This window comes from Carettochelys insculpta, chromosome 20 (genome assembly GCF_033958435.1).
Source record: "Carettochelys insculpta isolate YL-2023 chromosome 20, ASM3395843v1, whole genome shotgun sequence".
Lineage (NCBI taxonomy): Eukaryota > Metazoa > Chordata > Testudines > Carettochelyidae > Carettochelys > Carettochelys insculpta.
The window spans coordinates 10,775,517-10,796,411 of record NC_134156.1 but is presented as its reverse complement, the minus strand read 5'-3'; the positions used below and the strand labels follow the sequence as shown (position 1 = coordinate 10,796,411).

Genomic DNA, 20,895 nt, shown 5'->3' with positions numbered 1-20,895 from the left:
ATGCGTAGTGTAGCTGCTCGCAAAGTTATTTAGAAATAATAGCTGTTAACTCGAAATAACTTTGCTGTGTGGCCATAGCCTGAGACTCCCTGGTTGGATACAGTAATATTACACAACGCTCTAAGTGGGGTGGTATAAATAGGGCATTTGTCAAATGGCAGAGGCACGGATTAATTGGGGCAGTAGAGTGTTGTGCATTAAGTAAGTGTATCAAGAGAGGAACAGGCCCTGATCTGATGCCCAAAATGACGGATTAATGTTCTCTCATTTGAAGCATACCATTTGCCCATCTGTTTATAAAAACAGGCAGCTACTTACTCCTCAAGTCTCCTGGTACATTCTGCCTATTTTAAGTACTTATATGGCTCCCACCACTGTAGTACCTGAACGTTCCATGACGTGCCTATCACAAAATGGGACACTGGAAGCACAAACACCTGAACTGACTTATCCAAGATCACACAGGAAACTGAACCCTGGCCTACAACAGCCTAGGCTGTTGCTCCAACCCCTAGATCAGCGGATGGACAACCTAAGCTAGTGAATGGGCCATGGGAGTGGCCCTCCTTTGTCTCAGTGGACTGTAAGATTGTTGTAACTAAGACAGTCTCCCAGAATAGGGTATACCACAGTCTATACCACAGGAATACCAGTCCTGGAACCTTTCCTTGCAACAAAGCCCGCTGCCAGCTTTGTTCCCATATCTTCTCTGAAAATACCATCACTGGACCTAACCAGGTTACTCACAGAATCACGGGCACTTTCTCATGCTCCTCTACTAACATCATATATGCCATCATGTGCCAACAATGCCCAGATGCTTTGTATATTGGACAGACTTCTAACTCCCTTAGACAAAGGGTTAATGGGCACAAAAACAGCCATCAAAACACTCCAGATCCACAAACCGGTTAGTCAACATTTTAATGGAATGGGGCATTCTGTTAAACACTTAAGAGTATGCGTGTTTCTGGAAAAAAAAACTTTTGCACCTCTATTCAAAGGGAAGCGGCCGAGCTGGCTTTTATATTCAAATTCGGCACATTAACATGTGGTTAGAACCGGGATGGGAATTTTCTGAGTCACTATAGGGGTTTGTCTGCATAGTTGGCTTAATCTAATTCTTGACCTTCCCCCATCCCCTCCACTCTCTGATTTGCTCACCTTGATCATTTTTTTCTGATTTGTCCTCCTTGATTACTGTTTTTGGTTCTCTGTGCCTTAAATATTGAGTCTGTTCTGCTATGGCTATGGTCTGAAGAAGTGGGTCTGTCCCACGAAATCTCACCTAATAAATTATTTTGCTAGTCTTTAAAGTGCTACTTGACTGCTTTTTGTTTTGATAGGATAGGGTAGTTTTGTTAACTGCACTGGCATACCTAGAATTTGCAGGGAGCACCAACTGAACTGTAGCAGAGCTTTGACTGGTTGAAGAATGAGCACATGGCTCTCACCATCAGTGTTGCGTACAATCAGCACACACCTCACTTCACATGCCTTTGCTTACATGTGTGTCCTTTTTGTAATACCAGTGGAAGCTGGCAACCTTGTGTGTGGACAACAGTAAATAAAATGTCTCATGGACCACAAACAGATCTCCAAGGGGCCACAGGTTGCCCACCTCTGCCCTAAATACTTTCTCAACTAAGAGCAAACTACAGCATAAGAAGCAATGTGCTCTCTGTGATGGGCAGCATCCCTGAACACTTCTCCTCACACTCATTAAATCACCCTTGACCCACGTCAGTAAGGACACCACCTTTCCACTTACCCTCAAGCCAATGCTTGAATAAACAGAAGACCTGCTGTGCTTTGAAGGTTAAACCCTGTCAGACGAAAACAAACCAGCAGTCATGTAGCACTTTAAAGACTAACACAATAATTTATTAGATGATGAGCTTTCACGTAACAGACCCACTTCTTCAGGTCTATAGCATTTCCAGTCCAGACTCAATTATATAGTTCAGCGGTCCCCCCCCAAAAAAAAAAGGCAATTAAAACTGACGAATCAAATACATGTATTCATGCTCATCACCTGAAAAATTATTTTGTTAGTCTCTAAAGTGCTGCATGACAGCTGGTTTGTTTTGTTAGAATACAGACTAACACAGCCACGTCTCTGTTACTCTGTCAGAGCAGTAAGTCATGGCCATGGAGAGGTATGTCACAAGAGCTCTTAGGAAGGGTATGCAATGACCCCAGATTTACATCAAAATCTAGTCATGAATGGAAGCTTCTGTGTAACATGCCATTCCTAACTTGTACCATGAACGCAACAGGGCTCCCATGTTCTGCACAAGCTGAACCATCAGCATGTCTTCCAGGCAGAGCCAGGAGCCATTTCATACTTCCTTTCATTCCCCCCACAGCTTGTATCATGCTCCAATGAAAAAGCAAATGATTTCTATTTCAAAAGTCTTCTTGACATTTGGCCTCTCCTAGAGAAAGAGACAAGATTTCACTCCCATTCACTTTGAGCACCAAGAGATCTCAACATTATTTATCCCTGATTTCTGTGACAATACGAACTCACTCTTACTGGGGACTTGTGATCCATAGATCTCAAAGTGCTTTACAAAGGTCCATGTATTATCATTCTAATTTTATAAGCGAGGAACAGAGATGTGAAGTAACTTGCCCGAGGTTACCAGGTAGGCCTGTGGCAGAGACAAGAAAAAAACACTCACTTCTCCATCTACTAGGTCATGCTGCCGCCAATAAAATAATCTTTGCCAGTGCAGGATAATTCCCACAATACTTTCTAAGGCTTTACTGGAGGGAGGGACAGATGCAGCAAAGTAACAACTGCATCAACTTTATGGCCTACTCCTCTCCAACAAACATATTGCTTAATTTCCTGCACAGACTTAGAAACAGGCCACAGTTTTCAACTGGTACCATACAGTTGAGATAAGAAGGGAGCTGTAGAGATATAAGTTCCTCTATTATCAAGAGAGATGAGCAGTTTTCTTGTCTCCCATCCCTGAAGATATAGTCGTTGGCACACAGAAGTGTGGGGCACTCTGAGAATTAAGCACTGCTGCTTTGTAAGTAAACACGTACAAACATTAGTTCTTAATCATCAGATAAAATAGCTCTTACAGTCTCAAAACATTGGAGTTGTGGGTTTATTTAAAACCACTATTTTGAGAAATACTGTTTTTGTTACATACATACACAACATGCATGTGTTAGTGATTTCAGGACTGCATGGATAGTAGTCAGAGCAGATGGCTAAAAGCCAGGAGCTCCAGACTTTGTTGTTAACTCTGCCACTGACTTGTGTGCCCTAAGATAAGTTCCTTAATCAATCTATGCCTTAGTTTCTCCATCTGTAAAATGAGGATAATAATAATACCAGCTCACATTCATATAGCGCTTTGTCTGACATATTATTTTACATGCACGGCACAATTTTTGTCCTTCACCTCCAGAAGCAGCAAAGAGAACAGAAATCACAATCTCCCTTGGATGAAGCACCAAATGGAACAGTTAACTTGGCTTCTTCAAGAAAGCAAGTCATGTAAATTTACCAGCGTACCACCCTCAGCACTCTCCTCACTCCTTGGAAAGATTTAAGTCTTACTCATAAGAGCAGGGACCAAGCTCTGCAATGACAGACATATGCAACTCCTGCTGAACGGGTAAACATGGCAAGTCATTAGAGCACCATGTTACTAAAATTTCCTTACTACACACAATGCCACTGGTGGAAATACAAATTCCACCAACATAAAGACTGCCCTTACCTGGGCATTGGGCAGACACTGAACAGAATGACTGACAATCACTATGTATTTGTATTACAGAGGCAATCCAGGGCTTCAGTAAATATAAGAGATGCAAGTACAGTTAAAAAACAAAAATAAAACAAAAAACCATGAACACAAGGTCTTACCCATCAGGCTAATTAATCACAAGAACATCTTATCAAGAAGTCTTGTGGATTCTCCATCACATGAAGTCCTTAAATAAAGATCAGAAGGCTGATCAAAAGATACGCTCTAGTTCAACAAATTAGTGGCCTTGATGTAAGAATTATTGGTTGAAATTCTTAGTCTGTGTTGCGCAGGAAGTCAGGCGAGCTGATCCTAATGAATCCTTCTGGTTTTAAAATCCAGGGAAAAAAATGGTCTCTTGACCGTGATCTTTTAGTCTAAGCCCCTTTTCCTGCAAAGAAGTTTCACACAAAGCCTGCAGATACATGGGGCTCCTCACAGGAAGACGGCAAAAAGGGAGACGGCAGGGAAGATTTTTTTTAAAAAGGACATATATTTAAAAAAAAAAAAAAAGAATAGTGATTCTATTCCATCCTCTACAATTATACTATGCCACTGTCGGGCAACTGCAGGCTACACATGACCAGTGTTCCCTGTAACCTGAAAGCTCAGGCATCCGCCCAGAACAGATTCTGGTTTCACCCAGCTGATTTGCAGGGTGCCCACATGTGGCAGCACGTTTCTAGTGGTGGTGCAGGTCCACACATGCCCTGGTGCACATAACAAAATTTATTCTGTCCAGAGAACATTAAAGGGAATACTGCACGTGACCCATTAGGGCAATCGGCTGGCACTCTGAGAAACATTTTGTTTATATTATCCTGTGGCTCACCGCATCCTGCAGCTCCTAGCAACCTGGCATGGCAAACCACATCCACTGGGAGCTGCGGTGGGCCAGGCCTGAGGATGGTCAATGTCAGCAAAATGTCTTGCAGCCCACCAACAGATTACCATGATGGGCCACAGACTGTCCATGCTGAGATACTGGTCTATCCACCACTGTAAACAAAGAAGAAAACTCTAGTAAGCTTTGCAATAAACTCAAGGCAGCTACATTTATTCAGTGAAAAAGCATTCCTATCCAAACTAGCCACACTCTAGCTCTGAGGCAGAAATGACCCACTGTGCTTAAACATGTTTATGATGTATCTGGGGTGTGTTTTAAAAAGCATATTGAGAACTTTCCACAATTTGGGCTGGGGAGAAACTTCTGAGGATCACTTTCAAACATATAATTGCTTTCGGTAAATTTTATTTTTAAAAAAATCCCATGATTCATTTCACTGAATTTCAGGAAGAGGAGTGTGAAGGAAGCTGCATATCGGAAGCATAAAAAGGGAGATTTCCAGAAGCACCTCAGGGATCTAGTGTAAAATTCTGGAAAGCATCCAGGGCATTTAGGCTCCAAAGTGCCATTGGATTTCAATGAGAGTGGAGAACCTACATCAGTGCTGTTCAATAGGAATACAAAGATCGCCACACAGGTGGTTGTCGTCCTTCCATATTCACCATAGCCCCTCCCCCGGCTCTAAATAAATGCCCTCCCCCAAGCCAGGATCCCCCAACCCCACCCCCCATTCTTATTTAACGCTGGTGACTCATGAGAGCCACAGCTGGATCTGCTGCTGAAGCCACTGCTGGTGCTGCCGCCAGGGCTTCTGCCATGTGCTTCTCCCACGAAGCAGTGGGACGCGTGTCTGGAGCAGGCAGACTACACTCCCTGCACGCAGCTCTACGAAGAGCTGCATTTAAAGGCTCCAAGAGCTACATGTGAATCCAGAACCAGATTTGCCACACTGCAATGTCCACATCACACGTGGTGAGTGATGAAGGTATTGGACGCTGCGGACCTACATCATTTAGGTGCTTTTGAGAATGGGGCTTGTGTTTCTAAATCCCTTAGATGTTTTTGAAAAAGCGCACCCAATATGTTACCACATCCGGAATACACAAGAACAACTAGGAGGATGCTCTAGCTTATCGTACAGAATCCTTAACCATAACCCCTCTTGATGCCCAGAGATGTACCGAATATCAGATATAACTGATCACACCGGCATTTGGGCACTTTGTGCTAGGGTTCAGCATAAAGTAACTGCAGCACAACCAAGGATCAGGGCCATATCTGTCAAAGATGTGCATCAACCAAACAAAATAGAAATCGGACAGAGACAGACAAAACAATGTAACAGAACCAGGAAAATAATCCCCATGAATAAGAAAAGATTCATCGATTTTAAGACCAGAGGAATGCTCAATTCTGACCTCCAGATTAACGCAAGAGAGAATTCCGCCTAGTAATTTGCACATCAACTCAATGCTTGCTGAGCTGTAGCCTCTTTCAGAAAGCTGTCCAGATCATAATTTAAGGATTACAGGCAATAGAAAATTCATCCCTAGGTCAGCAGTTCCAATAGTTACTCTTGAAGGCTATGTCTATGCAGCAGCCTTATTTTGAAATAAACTATTCAGGAACAGCTGTTTTCAAAGCGGGCTGATACACACAAAACTGTACTTTGCACATGTGGCATTTATTTTGAAATAAGCACTATTCTGCATCTTAACAGCACCTAGTTCTCCTGCAATGAGGTTTACTGATTTCTAAATAAATTTAAAACAGTGAGTGCAAAGTGTAGACCAGCAGTTCCCAAACTATGTTCTGGCAGAACACTGGTGTTCTGCGAACTATGGCCAAGTGTTCCGCCATTGCAACTGAGTAATTTGGAATGGAATTTTCTTAATTTTACAGTTTTCTTCAAAGGACTGTACAGTAACCAATTTTATGTGTGTTTTGTTAATGTCTGGTGACATTATTTGTGGAGTTGAGTTTACTGTACAATAATTTAATTAATATGATTATTGAATATCTTCCATTAGTAATGTTCCTCACAGCATGATGATGTAAAAAAGACAAGGTGTTGATGTCCAAGTGTTCCACGACCGGAAGAAGTTTAGGAATCGCTGGTGTAGATGACAGCAAAATAGCAGATGCATAGGGCAGACAACAGCAAAGTCTTATCTCCACTATCTCTTATCTGTTATCTCAAAATAACTTGGCTGTGTGGCTGTACTTAAAATGACTAACTAGTCTCAAAAGCAAAACTCCATGTGATTCTAAAACTTCTACGCCATTTTTCATACCTCTGAGAACCCTTACATGTAACTATACCGCCACATCTTGAGCTTGCACCTATGCTGGTACATTTTACAAGTAAATATTGCCTTCCCCTAATTTTGCTCACAAACATTGCAATTGCACAGTACAGTGCGGCAGAAAATGTCTTCCCAGGTACTGTTAAACAAGAGAACATTTCTTTTACATGCAGTACTTTTTTTGTGTACTGTATACCAGCTCCTCTTTTTTCCCTCACTCCCCAAAAAAGCACTGTTTATGTGTAACAAACATTTTGGTCAGTGTGGTGAATAACTGCTCAGAGATAGTATACTGTTTTCCTTTGTATTTATTTATAAGGGATTACACTACAGGCTGACCCTTTCTAATTCAAAATTCTCATCCAGCAAATAGGTAATCTGGCATGATTTTAACTATCCAGATGACCACTTATCGTGTGTGTGATCAAATTTATCATGGTCCCATAAAGTGCCTTACAGCTGCCAGTCCTGGCTCTCAGTGTTCTGTGCTGTTATTTAATTGTAATTTACCCCCAAATGTCTTCTAAGAGCCCAGTAAACCATGGAAGTGTTGGCAATGCGCTAGGCAATATTGACCTCCCGTGGGTCTAGCAAATTCTCTCATCTGGCACCAGTAAGGCCCCAGGAGTGCTGAACTAGAGAGGTTCAACCTATAGTAATAAGAAATAGTGGAAACCTTGACTGAAAGTGTATTTTCTGTTATCAGCAGGACATAATCCCCAATAGCTATAGGTGATGTATTCGATAATTAACTGAACACAGACAAAAACATGCAAGTACCTTTTTTTAAAAGTGACTTAGGTTAGATTTTTAGCATGGATAGGCACCTAGGCTTTTCGAAAATCCCACTAAAATCCCACTGATTTGGGGGCAATTAGGTGCTTTTGAGAATTCCACTAGGCCTCAGATTTTTAAACATATTAGGTGTTGCTGCAGTCAGAAGGCACATCTACACTTACCCACGGATCAATGCTTTAGAGGTCGATTTTCTGGGGTTCGATTTAGTACATCTAACAGGGACACGCTAAATCAGACGTCGAAGGCTCTCCCGTCAACTCCAGTACAGACACGAGGAGTAAGGGAAGTCAACAGGAGTGTTTCTCCCGTTGACTTCCTGCAGCGGAAACAGCGCCAACATTTAATTTAGGGACATGAATGTTTAACCAGTTTACTGCTTACAATTAACTGGTATGGGCTTGAGCTGCAACCCGCTCCCAGTGTGCCTGGGCATGCACAGATGTGAAGTGGTCTGGCCCACCTGGCGCAACCTTGTCCTGCAGTGTGTCCAGGGCTGTTCTGGCCTGGCTCGACTGCCCCCCACCTGCAGTGGGGCTGTGGCCAGGAAGCCACCCCAGTACAGCTGGGCCAGAGCAGATCCAATCCCCAGCGCACCCCCAGCCAAGACAGAGGAGACCCTGTCTATGGCGGGGGGGTGCTCCAGCCCAGATGGGTTTGCGCTGTCTCCCCAGACATCTCCTGCAAGTGTTAAATCAGTTAACCAGTTAAAGCTAGTGTTTAACTCCGTGGAATTTTTACACAAGTTGTTTATTCAATGAAAAATGCAGCGTCAGTCAACCCAAAACTTTTTTCTGTATTTGACACAAATACTTTCGGATGTTTATAAACCAACCAGAAGGCAGAAAGAGGGCCCAGTGGATTAGGCACTCACTTAGGACACAAGACACCCAGGTTCAACTCCCTACCTCGAAATGCACTTTTTTAAAAAAAGTTTTGGAATTGCTACTGAACAGAAAAATCATTTATCTGGCAAACTCTGATCTTGGACCACTCTTTCTCCTTCCTGCTTGTTTTTTTCCTCATCAGCTCTTTATTAAACTAAGCAACACATTCACACAGTAAGCAACTGCATAACCAGATGCTCGTACAGTATTCATAAATTATTAAAGAAAGAGAAGCTCCAAATCTGTCCGACGCACTCAAGCCACAGCAACTTCATTGAACTTCATGTAATGTCTGAGTTTGCCTGCCTGGATTCAGTCATAGGACTGAGATCTAGAGCTCTGAGTATTATTAAAAGTGAGCAGACTGGCCAACAGGGAGCCGGGGACCAAGGGAGCAGTTGCCCTGGGGCTCAGAGCTTCTTTTGAAACACCACGAGTGCTGCCGCTCTATGCTCAACTCAGGGTGTGCGAGAAGGCCCCAGGGCTGACTGCGCTAAACTCCACCCCTTCTGCACTAGGTCCCGCTTCTTGGGGGGGGCTCTGGCCTGCAGCAGCCGCCACCACCACTGACAACTGGTTACTAGAGCTGAGGGAAGCACTGTGAAGAGTAATTTATGTTAACAATTCTTATAATTTATATGGTGCTGTAAAATGTCAAAGCACCTGGCAGTAATGACAACACAACCCCACAACCAATATTCTAGAAGGCTGCCTATGGTTTGACACATTCCCCAATGTTCCCCATAAGCTGAGTGCTTGGGTGGCCACCCAGGAGAAATTCAGGTGTCACCCAGCTGATTAGAAGAGCACCCAAAGCCACCCACAGTGGGCAGCATGTACATCCATTGACGGTACACAACTACACAAGCCTGGGTGCACAACAAAATTTATTATGCCCATGGATGTTAACAATTAGGGGGAACACTGCCCCAGACACCATGTAGCTAGCTAGAGGACTAGCCTTGCAAGCCAGACGTGATATGAAAGATGAGACTGAGGAGTGAGGTGGCCCACTTACAAAGTCCAGTGGCAAGCCCAGGTGAAAAGCCCAGAGCTCCATGTCATGCAACCACCACCAGGTTAATACTCCTTCACCCTGCTTAAGGACACTAACTTTTGATTATACCCTAACGATTTAGGTCTGCTATAAATGCACAGTTGCTAGGAAGAATGCACAGAGGCTAGTTCTGTTGTTTTCCCTGCTCCAGAGCTTCTCGGCTGTTGCATGTAAGGACAGCTTGCTTCTACTGTCCTCAGACAGCACTATGCAGCTGCTACGAGGACAGTGAGTCTCTGTTCCACCATCATCTCCCAGCTTTTCTGCCTCTCCAGCTGCTCAGAACTTCCTCAAACAGCCACAACATGAAACCGAACAGGTTCTTGAGAGTTTGACCAAAGTTGCAGACTCAGGAGAACAATACAGCATGAGCTGGCATTTTGATTGTGACCATCTCAACCCTAAGGGCTAGAAGTAATTTTGTAAAAAAGGGAAGCTTAAACTCGGCAGGAGTCAAGAGCCTCAGGAAAGCAGGAAATGGTCCAAACTTCCCAAACCTCATTTGGACAAAACAAAAAAGCAGTCCAGTAGCACTTTAAAGACTAACAAAATAAGCCTGTTCTGGTATGGCTATGATCTGAAGAAGTGGATCTGTCCCACGAAAGCTCATCACCTAATATATTATTTTGTTAGTTTTTAAAGCGCTACCGGACTGCTGTTTTGTTTTGATAGTATATAGACTAGCACGGCTATCTCTCTGTTACTGCTCATTTGGACAATTCCACTTCTGCAGCACTTCCCACCTGTTGACCTCAAATGGCAGCAATACCCAGATTCCAGGTAGCGCTTTTCATCAGATTTCAGCACGCTTTGAGTGTATTAATAATCACTTTACAGACAGTGAAAAGGAGGCACAAAGCAATGCAATGATTTGCCCCAGGTCACCCATCAGGGGAGCGGCCAGGACAGGAGCAGTATTCCCTGTCAGCTGAGCACTGAGCTACTGTCCCAGGAGATTCAGCTGCTGCCCAGCTGATTAGCAGAGCACCCACTGCACCCAGAGCCAGCAGCATATGCTTCTCCTGCTGGTGCACATCCACACATACTTTGGTGCACATAACAAAATGTATTCTGCACGTGGATGGAAAAAAATTGAAGGAGACATTGGCTAGGACTAGGACCTTCCGACTCTCTTGGCTTAGCTGCAGTTTCCAACACACACACACACACACACACATACACAGGTATCTTATTACAGGTTGAACCTCTCAAATCCAGCAACATTTGTAATCCAGCATGATTTTAGTTAGCCAGATATCCACTCAGCATGGGCTTGGCCAAGTTCCCATGGTCCCAAAAAGTTTGTTTCCCGCTATCAGTCCTGGCTCTCAGTGTTCTGTGCTGTTGTTAGTTCTAATTTACCCCTAAATATCTTCTAAGAAACCAGTAACAAAGAGGTGGCTGTGTTAGCCTGTACTCCAACAAAACAAGCAGAAATGTAGTACTTTAAAGACAAACAAAATGATTAATTTGGCGATGAGCTTTCATGGGACAGACCTATTTCATCAGATTCTAAGAGCCCAGTAAGCAGTGGAAGTGTTGATTATGCTGATAGCCAATGCTGACTTCCTGTGGCCTGACAAATTCTCTCGCTCAGCACAGGTCCCAAGAGTGCCAGACTAGAGAGGTTCAGTCTGTACTCCCGTATGTTCATGCAGGAAACCCAAGGCATAGAGAAGCTATGCAATTTGTCTAAGGTCAGGTCAGAGCTAGCGGGCGGTGGGAGGATGGTGGAGGGAGAAGGAATCCAGATCCTGATTTTCAAAGGACCAACAAGAGTTGAGTGCTGCAGGCACTCAGCACCTCTGAAAAAACCCATCCCAGGTTTGCCATCATCCCAACCTAAGAGCATCCCTGTAACAGGGCACCGAACCCAATTAACCCTGGTGAGTTCACTGCAGGTTGATAGTCTGGGGGTACCAATGAGAGGTAGTCTGTTCTCTCAGCTCCCCAAATGGGCCAAACCTCCCAAACCTCATTTGGCTTGCTCCAAAGACAACATGGTGTACGGGAAGAGTTTCAAAGCACCAAGGGGAGAGGGCCATTTAAATCCCCTTCACACAACCCTGCAGCCCCACTGGCCTAGAATAGCAGTGAGCAGACACTGTGGGGAGTAAGGGGGGGCCCTCTCCTTCCCTACTTCCAAACTCCCTGGGTTCCTTTAAACAGGTGGGGCTCAAGCTGAGATCCACGGAGCCAGGGGGCCCCACAGATTACATCTAAGACTGCAGGAGGTGGGGGAGGCAGAATCTGCACCACCATTTGAAATGCTGTAGGGCAGTAGTTCCCAAACTTTTTGGCATCACGCCCCGCCTTTTGATTTTTGAGAAACCCTCAACCCCCACCTCTTCTTTACCATCATCCAACCCCCCTTTTAACAAAAAATTCAATTAATAATTTAAAATAAACACAAAATATTTAAAATTAAAAATAAGCACAAATAGTTTTTCTTGGCCCAACAACATAATAAAAATGTAATGAAACAGCAGAAACAAATGAATTTAATGTGAAAGACGCTGCTGCATTCTCCATAAATTGGGAAACCCTAGGAAACCGACTATGGACCACTCAGTCCTATGGCACAGGCCCCACCTTGTGGGTGCCTGGTGCAGCCCAAGCTGGCCAGCTGCCTGAGCCCCGTGTTGCTGGGCCCACCAGCCCAAGCCCTGCACTGCTGGGGATGCCCACTCAAGCCACAGACCAGCCGCCTGAGCCCCTGTGCTACTGGGGCCAAATGCCCACGTGACTCCCCGCTCCGTTAGGGCCAGCCACCGAACCCATCTGCCTGAGCCCCGTGCTGCCAGGGCCAGCTGCCCACCCTCCCACCAGCTGCCCAAACCGACCACCTGACAGCCATGGGCCACCTGCCTGACACCCCTGTGCTCCTGGGGCCAGCCACTTACCCCAGCTGACCGTGAGCCACCCGCTCGAGCCCCTCCTCTTCCCCAAAGCCAGGCACCGACAGCCCCCCATTTAACCCCATCCTCCCCCCAACTCCCAGCCCACATTCACTAAGCTTTGCGGGAGGCACCTAACTCCGTGGGGCCTTTGCCAGCTGCCTGCTTTTTGTCGCAGCTGCAGCGGGCTGCCCATGTGAAACGGCAGGAGCTGAGAGCTGGTAGCAAGGGCCAGCTCTTTACTGGGGTTGGGAGAATGATGGGAGGGGGCTGGGTTGCCTCACGTCCCCCCCTGGAATTTCTTCATGTGCCCCTCGGGGGGCACACCCCCAGTTTGGGCAATCATGCCCTCGAGGTCTGCGAATGACTAAAACTAGGCTGAAAACTGCTGTTGTAAGGCCAAGGCACACGGGCTGGGACAGAGCCCAAGGGGCGTCCAGTATATCGGCCAGGGCGCTCCTTGCCGGGGGCTGGTTTTCGGGGTGCTGCCAGGTACCCCCGCACGACGCCAGTACTCCCTGCCGTCTGAGCACTTGGGCGGCTGCCCGGCAGAGATCGAGATGCTGCCGGAGGGATGAGCGGAGCGCTCACAGCCGGCAGCGTGTTTCCAGCGGCGGTGCGCAGCCGCGCTTGTCGCGGTGCACATCACAAAATTTATTCCGCGCGTGGATGGGAACCCATGGAAGGGAGCAGGCTCCCGCCTCGTCCCGGGAGCGCCCCTCTCCTCCGGCCCTGGAGCCTCCCTCCACGCCGACCTGCCCGGAGGGGCTGAAGAACCGGGCGGGGGGGGCTGCCCGCACCCGGGCGGTCGGCCTGGGACAGCAGCACCCGCCGCGCTGGGGATGGGGGGCCCCGGGGTCTGCGCGCCGCCGCTTACCCAGAAGCGGGAGCCGCAGAAAGCCTCCATGGCGCGGCGGGGACAGACCCGGCAGCGGCTTCCTCCGCCGCCAGCCGCGCGGCGAGTGCAGCCGCCTCCTTCAGCCCCGGCGGGGCGTCGCAGCGGGGGGGCCGGGCTTGGCGCGGGCGGGGCTTAGCGCTGCCGGGTCGCCGCGGCAGGGGGGACAGCCCGGAGAGGGGTAGGCGGAGGGGGCTCCGCATCCACCCGCCCCGCTGGAGGCCAGCAAGCCCCGGGCTGCCTGTGCGCTGCGCCCCTGGCACACGGACCCGGGCCCAGCCCCAGCCCCACGTGGGGCCCCTGTCCCGCGGGGTTTGTAGCGCTTCCTGACGCCACCGCTGGTGCGGGGCCACGCGCGGGGGCGATGCGGAGCCCTGCCCTGCCCTGCCCTGCCCTGGGGCGGCTGTTCACTTCATCCCAGCCGAGCGGGTTATGTAGCGAACCCGGATGCCAGTCCGGCCGGGCGTTTCCCGCCCCGCAAGGAGGAGCCAGGCGTGCCTGGGCTCTGCCTGCCTCTGCCGCTTCCCAGCAGCCTGTGGAGGTGTCTTTCCCCCTCCCCGCCGCCTTTTCCGGATCCGGGGGTGGCTCTTGGGGCCAGCCACGCTCCCCCCTCTGGCAAAGGGTTAGGGCAGAGGTGAGCAAACTTTTTACATCAGGCTCCGCTTTCCATCCCTGCAGTTAAGACCCCGGCAGCACCACACCCCTCTCTACTGTAATCCAAACGGCGGGAAATGTCAGTTATAGTCAGAGGAAAGAAGTGTAGAAAGTACCAACTTTATTAGTCGGTAGATAACTGTGACTACACAGACATAAAAGCGGTAACGTATTTCAGCATTTTCAGTGAGATGGATGAGCCTGAGACGCAGCAGCTGATTGTGCTGCGCCTCCTTATGAAATTTCCTGCACCCCCATTTTGTGGACCCCTGGGTTAGGGGATGCAAGTCTCCGTCTTGCAGCTGGGCTGGGCTCTCTGCCATTGCTGGGTGTGCAGTGTACGCCGGGAGGGGAGGCTGTTCTCAGGGGGGCTCATGCTGGAATGAAACACTAAAGCCCAGGAGGTCTTGCTGGGCCAGCTCTGACCCACCTGCTGGGACGGGCCAGCAACCTTTCCGAAGTGGAGTGTTGCTATTTGACCTCTCTGTACCCTGATACTTTTTAAAATCAGTGAGGCACAGGTCTGCAAACAAAACAGTGAGAAGAGCCTTTTTTTTTCAAATTTGGTGACAAAATCAATACTTTGAGAGCCGCAATGCATGTGAATATGAGGCAGTCTTTAATAAGCAATGTCAAACTATAATTTTTGTAAGACCTGTTTTAAAAACAGCCCACACACAATGGTTTCTGCCAGTTACAAATTTTAAGTTTCACCCGAGTTGGAAAGCAAATGAGGACAAGGTAAATGCTGCGCCTGGGGATAGGCTCTTAAGCCGGAGGAAAAAAAAAGCAACTTGGATATACACATCTCATAGAACTGGAAGGGACCCGGGGAGGTCATGGGGTCTAGGCACCCGCCTTTCCGGCAGGGCCAAGCACTATCCCTTTTTTAAAAAAAAATCTATTTGCCCCAGAACCCTAAATGGCCCCCTCAAAGACTGAGCTCACAATTGGTTGAGCAGGCCAATGATCAAACCGCTGACCTATCCCTCCAGAACAGGAAGGAGCCATCTTTACATCAACCCTCCACACCAGTGTTTCTCAACCTCTTTTTTTTAAATATACAATATACCCCTTTTAAAGAAAAATAAGTACCCGCAGCGCCCCCCCTCCATTTTAACCCAATCCTCCCTCCCCTTCTCCAGAGCTAGGCTCCCTCAGTGCCTTCCACCCATTCCTGCTGCAATCCAGTGCCGGCAACTCACCAGAGCCGCTGCCATTGCTGCTGCCATGTGCATCTCCCTCGAAGCACTGGGGAGGGAGGTATGCGCAGAGTGGTGCACAGCTCTCCTGCAGCTCAGAGCATTTGATTGGTCAAAGAGCTGCATGCAGCTTGGGCACACACACACACCCTGACTTCTCTTGCGTCCCAGGGTCAGAAACCTGCCAGTGGAGCAGACAGCCCACCTGAGGCAGCTCTGTGGCCAGGCCCTGCCCGGGGGGATCTTGTCGGGGGGCTGGTAGCGAGTCACAATGGAGTCAATAGTGGCAGCATCCTGAGCTGCAAATGACTCATTAAAGAGCCGCACGCTGCTCTGGAGCCATCGGTTGTTGACCCCTATGCTAAGGCTATGTCTACATTGCCGTGTCGGGAGCCTTCTGCCAACAGACCAGTCTTCCTTGTTCCATGAGGTAGGAGGCATCGTTAGAGGAGGGTTTTCCCAACATTTGGCCCTACTTAGATGGGCTAAATGTTGCGAAAGCCTCTCCCAACAGAAGTGTTGGCAGGAGATACTCAAATGTGTTGCCCAACGTGTATATCTTTTACTGACAATTCTTGGCAATCTAGATGTAAGGAATGTGGCAGCAGGAACACAATGCCACTGAAGGCTGGGAGGAATGTGTCTCCCAGAGACCATTTGCATGAGAATGCAAAGGTGTGCACATGTGATACCTTTCAGGCAAAGCCTGATGGGTAGCAAGTAAACCATGAGATTTTGTCTATTGTAAACACATTGTTGTAAAATCACAATTTATGCTGATACTCAGTGTGGGAGTTGTGGGATCTCACCAATGCTCTGGGTTGTTGTGGGGGACAGGGCAGTCTCCACAGCTGCGTAAGACGTTGATTACACAGGGCTCCCTGGTTTAAAGCATTGTAAGGCAGGAGAGGAGGGGTACTAGTTGAGCCAGTTTGCTGAGTGCTTTGGCCCTGCCTATGCCTTGGTTATATAGCTATAAGCCTGGTTTGACTAGCACTCCTCACCTGTTGAAAGATAGAGCTGGATACAAGGGTTTTCATGAAACTGCACATTGGCAATATTAAGAGCTGAAATCACAGAGTGGCAGCTGAGGCCATGCAGAGCTGAGATCACAGGGTTCTGCCTCAGGGTGATCCCCCAGCAGATGCTGGTGGGTGGGTGGTACGAGGAGGGTGGACAGTGACTGGCGGGTGGCCGGTAAGGGAGCAGCAGTGGCGGACAATGGCGTGCGGGCGGCAGGTAAGGGAGCAGCGGTGGATGAGGGCAACCAGTGGGTGGCCAGTAGGAGGAGCGGTGGATGACAGCGACTAGCGGGCAGCTGGTAGGAGGAGCGGTGGACCATGCGACCGGCAGGTGGCCAGTAAGGGAGCAGAGAGCAGATGGACGGAAGGTAGGAGGAGTAGCTAGCGGCCAGCAGGTGGCAGTCAGTGGGATGCTGCAGACAAGTGGACACCTAGTGCTGCCCTGGTGATGTATCTGTGGGCTCTGGGTCTGGGACTGCACCGCGAGAGGTACGCCCTGTAACTGCGTGTGGGGGAAAGGCCAAGAGCCCCAGCAAGAGACTTGGTTCTATAGCGTATGGGGATGGTATCTTGTTAAAGGGGTTTGTCTCTCCTTTGCTTAGATATACTGCATATGTCACTGTAAACTTGGGGTAGCTTATTGTTATTAAATAAGGTGTTTCTATCTTCGACTCTGTACCTGTGAGGAGGGCGGAGAACTGCCTTACAGGCACCCAGCAAGTGGGGTGAGATTGTCCCAGGCCACTGGGTGGAGACTCGAGCCAGTTGGTTGTATCCTTGACATGAAACCCCTAGAGCTGAACCCAGCCCTTCTGGCAGGCACCTGGCATTAATAGAAGGGTTACATAGATAAAGCCCAATAATAGTCCTACTTACAACAGTTTCATCAATAACTAAATTAGGAGGCAGAGCTTTACCGTTTGGGCATGGTTGGTAGCATTAGCTGGTCTTTGTTAACCCACAGGCAGCCTGGCTTCCAGCAAGCTCCTGGTTGCGAGAGGAAGGAGAGGCAGGTCTGAGCTCCCACCCTGGGTGCTAATGAATATCTGCTCACATGCCACTCTTGGCACCTGTGCCGGGGGTTGCTGACCCCTCCTCAGGGAAGAGCAGAATAACTTGTCAGCTAACTTTCCAATTGCATGTAGCAGGGCCAACAGCCACCACAGGCTCTGAGGCAAGCAGGTAGCAGGGCCCAGCTCCATGCATGGACAAGGGCAATCAGCTTTTAGCGCCACCCTGATCATGGTGCTGGGCCTTCCTCCCTCTGTTACAGCCCCATGGAGCAGTGTCAAGGCACTTCAAAAGCGGCTTCTGCTTGGGCAGCATTGGTGGCTGCAGCTCTGGGCCCCTTTGAAACAGGCCCCAGGGCAACTGCCCCCTTTGCCCCTCCTGTTGGCAGGCCTGATTCTAAAATGGGAGGAACATCCCCTTTCTGAGGCCACGCCCATTCTAGCTCCATCCTCCATCATTTGTCCCTGACCCTAATTCACTTTCACCAGCTAGGGCAGGGGTGTCGGTGTGGAGGGGGTAAAGGCTGCAGCTGGGGGTGTGACTATAGGGCGGGATCACAAATGAGTGGTTCAGGGTTCACAAAAAAGCTCTGGGCTGGTGCAGAAGATTGGGTGGGGGAGCCTAAGGGCTTCAGCTGACGGTGTGGGTGCAAGGCTGGGGCCAGGGATGACAGATTTGGAGATGCAGGAGGGGAAGCTCTAGGCTGAGTCAGGAGGTTGGGGCGTGGGGAACATGAGAGCTCCAGCAGGGCGTGCAGGTGTTCAGAGTGGCTGGGGGTTGGGATCCTGGTGGTACTTACTACATCTCCCAGAATGTGCACAGCCAATGACAGCAGTGAGCCTCCTGGGGGCTCCAGAGACCTGGCAGCTGCTTCCAGGAGCCTCCTGCCGCCAGGCAGGTGGGGGGCCTGCCTTAGTCCTGGGTCCCCGCTTTGTAATACCTGGACTCTGAACAGCCTGGCCAGTGGTACTAACCAGAACCACCAGGGTCTCTTTTTGGCCATGCATTCCCATTGAAAACTGGATTCCTGGCAACCCTAGGATAACCCCTGAGATCACTGGCATAGGTGGCGGGTTGTAAAGTCCAGTGGTGTCTGCAGGGCAATTCCTAGAGGGGCCCAGGGCATAAGAACATAAGAACAGCCATACTGGGTCAGACCAAAGGTCCATCTAGCCCAGTATCCTGTCTGCCGACAGTAGCCAATGCCTGGTGCCCCAGAGGAGGTGAACCGAAGACAATGATCAAGCGATTTGTCTCCTGCCATCCATCTCCCGCCTTCAACAAAAGGCACCATACCTTACCCCTTGCTAATAGCCATCTATGGACCTAACCTCCAAATATTTATTGAGCTCTTTTTTAAACTCTGTTAGAGTCCTGGCCTTCACAGCATCCTCTGGCAAGGAGTTCCACAGGTTGACTGTGTGCTGTGTGAAGAAACAGCAACGGAGAGTTCTGTGGCACCTTATGGACTAACAGAAAAGTTTTGAGCACGAGCTTTCGTGAGCACAGACTCACTTCATTAGATGTGTGAAGAAAAACTTTCTTTTATTAGTTTTGAACCTGCTACCCATTAATTTCATTTGGTGTCCTCTAGTTCTTATATTATGGGAACAATAAATAACTTTTCTGTATTCACTTTCTCCACACCATTCATGATTTTATATACCTCTATCATTGCCCCTCAGTCACCTCTTTTCTAGACTGAAGAGTCCCAGTCTCTCTAGCCTCTCCTCATACAGGACCCGTTCCAAACCCTTAATCATTTCAGTTGCCCTTTTCTGAACCTTTCCTAATGCCAATATATCTTTTTTGAGGGCAACCACCCTCAGTGCCCCAGGCCCCTGTCCCACCCTGCTTCCACACCCCCCTTCCCTCAAACTCTGCCCTGCCCTTCCATGCCTCTGCTCTGCTCCGCTCCCTCCCAACTCCCTAGCCCAGCGGTTTCCAAACTTTGCAGCATCACACCTCCTTTTTGATTTCTGAGAAACCCTCATGCACACCCCACCTCTTTTTTACCATGGGCCAACCACCCCAGCTGCCTGTGAGCCACCTGCCAGAGCCCCTCCCCTCCAAAGCCAGGCAGCACCAGCCCCTTATCTAACCCCGTCCTCCTCCTCCCCCACAACCCACACTCACTCACCTTTGCAGGAGGTGGCTAGCTCCACGTGGGCCTTCACCGGCTGCCTGCTTTGTAGTGGTTGTGTCAGGTCATCCATGTGAAATGGCAGGGGCTGAGAGCCAGAAGCAAGGGCCAGCTTTTTCTTGAGGTGGAGGGAATGACTATGGAGGGGCTGGGTTGCTTTGCGCCCTGCCTGGAATTTCTTCACGTCCCCCCAGGGGGGCAAGCCCCCAGTTTAAGAAACTGTGTCCTAGCCAAAAGCCCCTTCCCCTGAGCAAAGTGAGTGGGGGGAATTACTGGGAGGCCTTTCATGGGGCAAGTCCCCCTGCAATCTTTGTGGCCATTGGGGACAGAGCCACCATCCTGCTCTGCTGTGCTGTCCGTCTCCCAGCCTGCTGTGCTGAGGCCGGGTTGCTCCACTTACCACCAGTGCAGAGAGTGTGGGGGCCCCAATCCCTGCTGGAGAGGGTGGGGCACTCACCTTCTCTGCTCAACTTCCCTGGCTCCCAGCCACATTGTTCTGCTGTCTGCCACCAGTGAGTGTGGGAGGCAGTTCTGCCTCTTCCCCCAACTAGGCAGGCAGGCTTCCGGTTGCTGCTATTCCACCTCCTAGAAACTCAGTAGGTGCCTTTTGGAAATTGTAAATATGCTCCCTGGCACTGATCACAAAGGCACAGCTGTCTACCCACTCTGACCTGTGTCTTGGAATGGTAAATGTAGGGAAATTGTACAACTGGAGGAACTGAATTTCAGAGGCTTTTTATGTAATTATGTAAATAAAATACTGGAAATAATTATAGCAGCTGCTACCAGCCATGCTGCTTCTTCCTTCCTGGATGTCATATCTGGTTGGAAGACTGGAGATATGCTAAGAAGATAGTGGATAGCTGACTAGTTTAGTATGCATAGAACTTACCATCCTCGTCTTGCACAATCCTGGACACACTACTCCAGCTACACAGCTACCTCTCTGATACTTGTCACCATGCAAGGCACTATATTTAGCCGCAATGAGTGGAAATCCATCAACCTCATGAAAAAACTTGCACAGATACAGACAGACGTCATCTTCCTCTCCAAATGCAAACAGAATGACATCATGCCAAAAGGACTGAAGGTGAAAAACCCACTGAAATCAACATGCTACACAGATTACAGTGAGAGATTGTGCCACACACTCTCGAAGAAACTGAGGAACCACTTAATCATCATCCTGTACAACAAACAGGGCAACATCAAAAGAGAGCTCTCAAATCTGGAGACCCTCATAAATGAACAATCTTCCACGCAAACCTCCACATGGCTGGACTTTACTAGAACAAGACAGGAGATTTACAACACACATTTCTCTTCTCTACAGAAAAAAAGGACTGTAAACTATCTAAACTCTTACTTTCCACATGGGGCTACAATAGTGGTACCCC

General features: G+C 48.7%; 1 protein-coding gene across 4 annotated transcripts in view; it reads right to left on the bottom strand.

Moving 5' to 3' along the window:
- Window positions 1-13,849, bottom strand: part of ABCC3 (ATP binding cassette subfamily C member 3) — a 97,318-nt gene extending 83,469 nt beyond the window's left edge. For 2 of the 4 annotated variants that reach the window (XM_075014149.1, XM_075014151.1), the window contains exon 1: window positions 13,446-13,833. In XM_075014149.1, coding sequence (XP_074870250.1) covers window positions 13,446-13,475 — 30 coding nt within the window. In that variant the 5' untranslated portion in view covers window positions 13,476-13,833. Of the gene's footprint in view, window positions 1-13,445 lie in introns of all 4 variants that reach the window. The other 2 variants (XR_012648217.1, XM_075014150.1) reach the window with 2 other exon arrangements.
- Window positions 13,850-20,895: the final 7,046 nt, after the last annotated feature.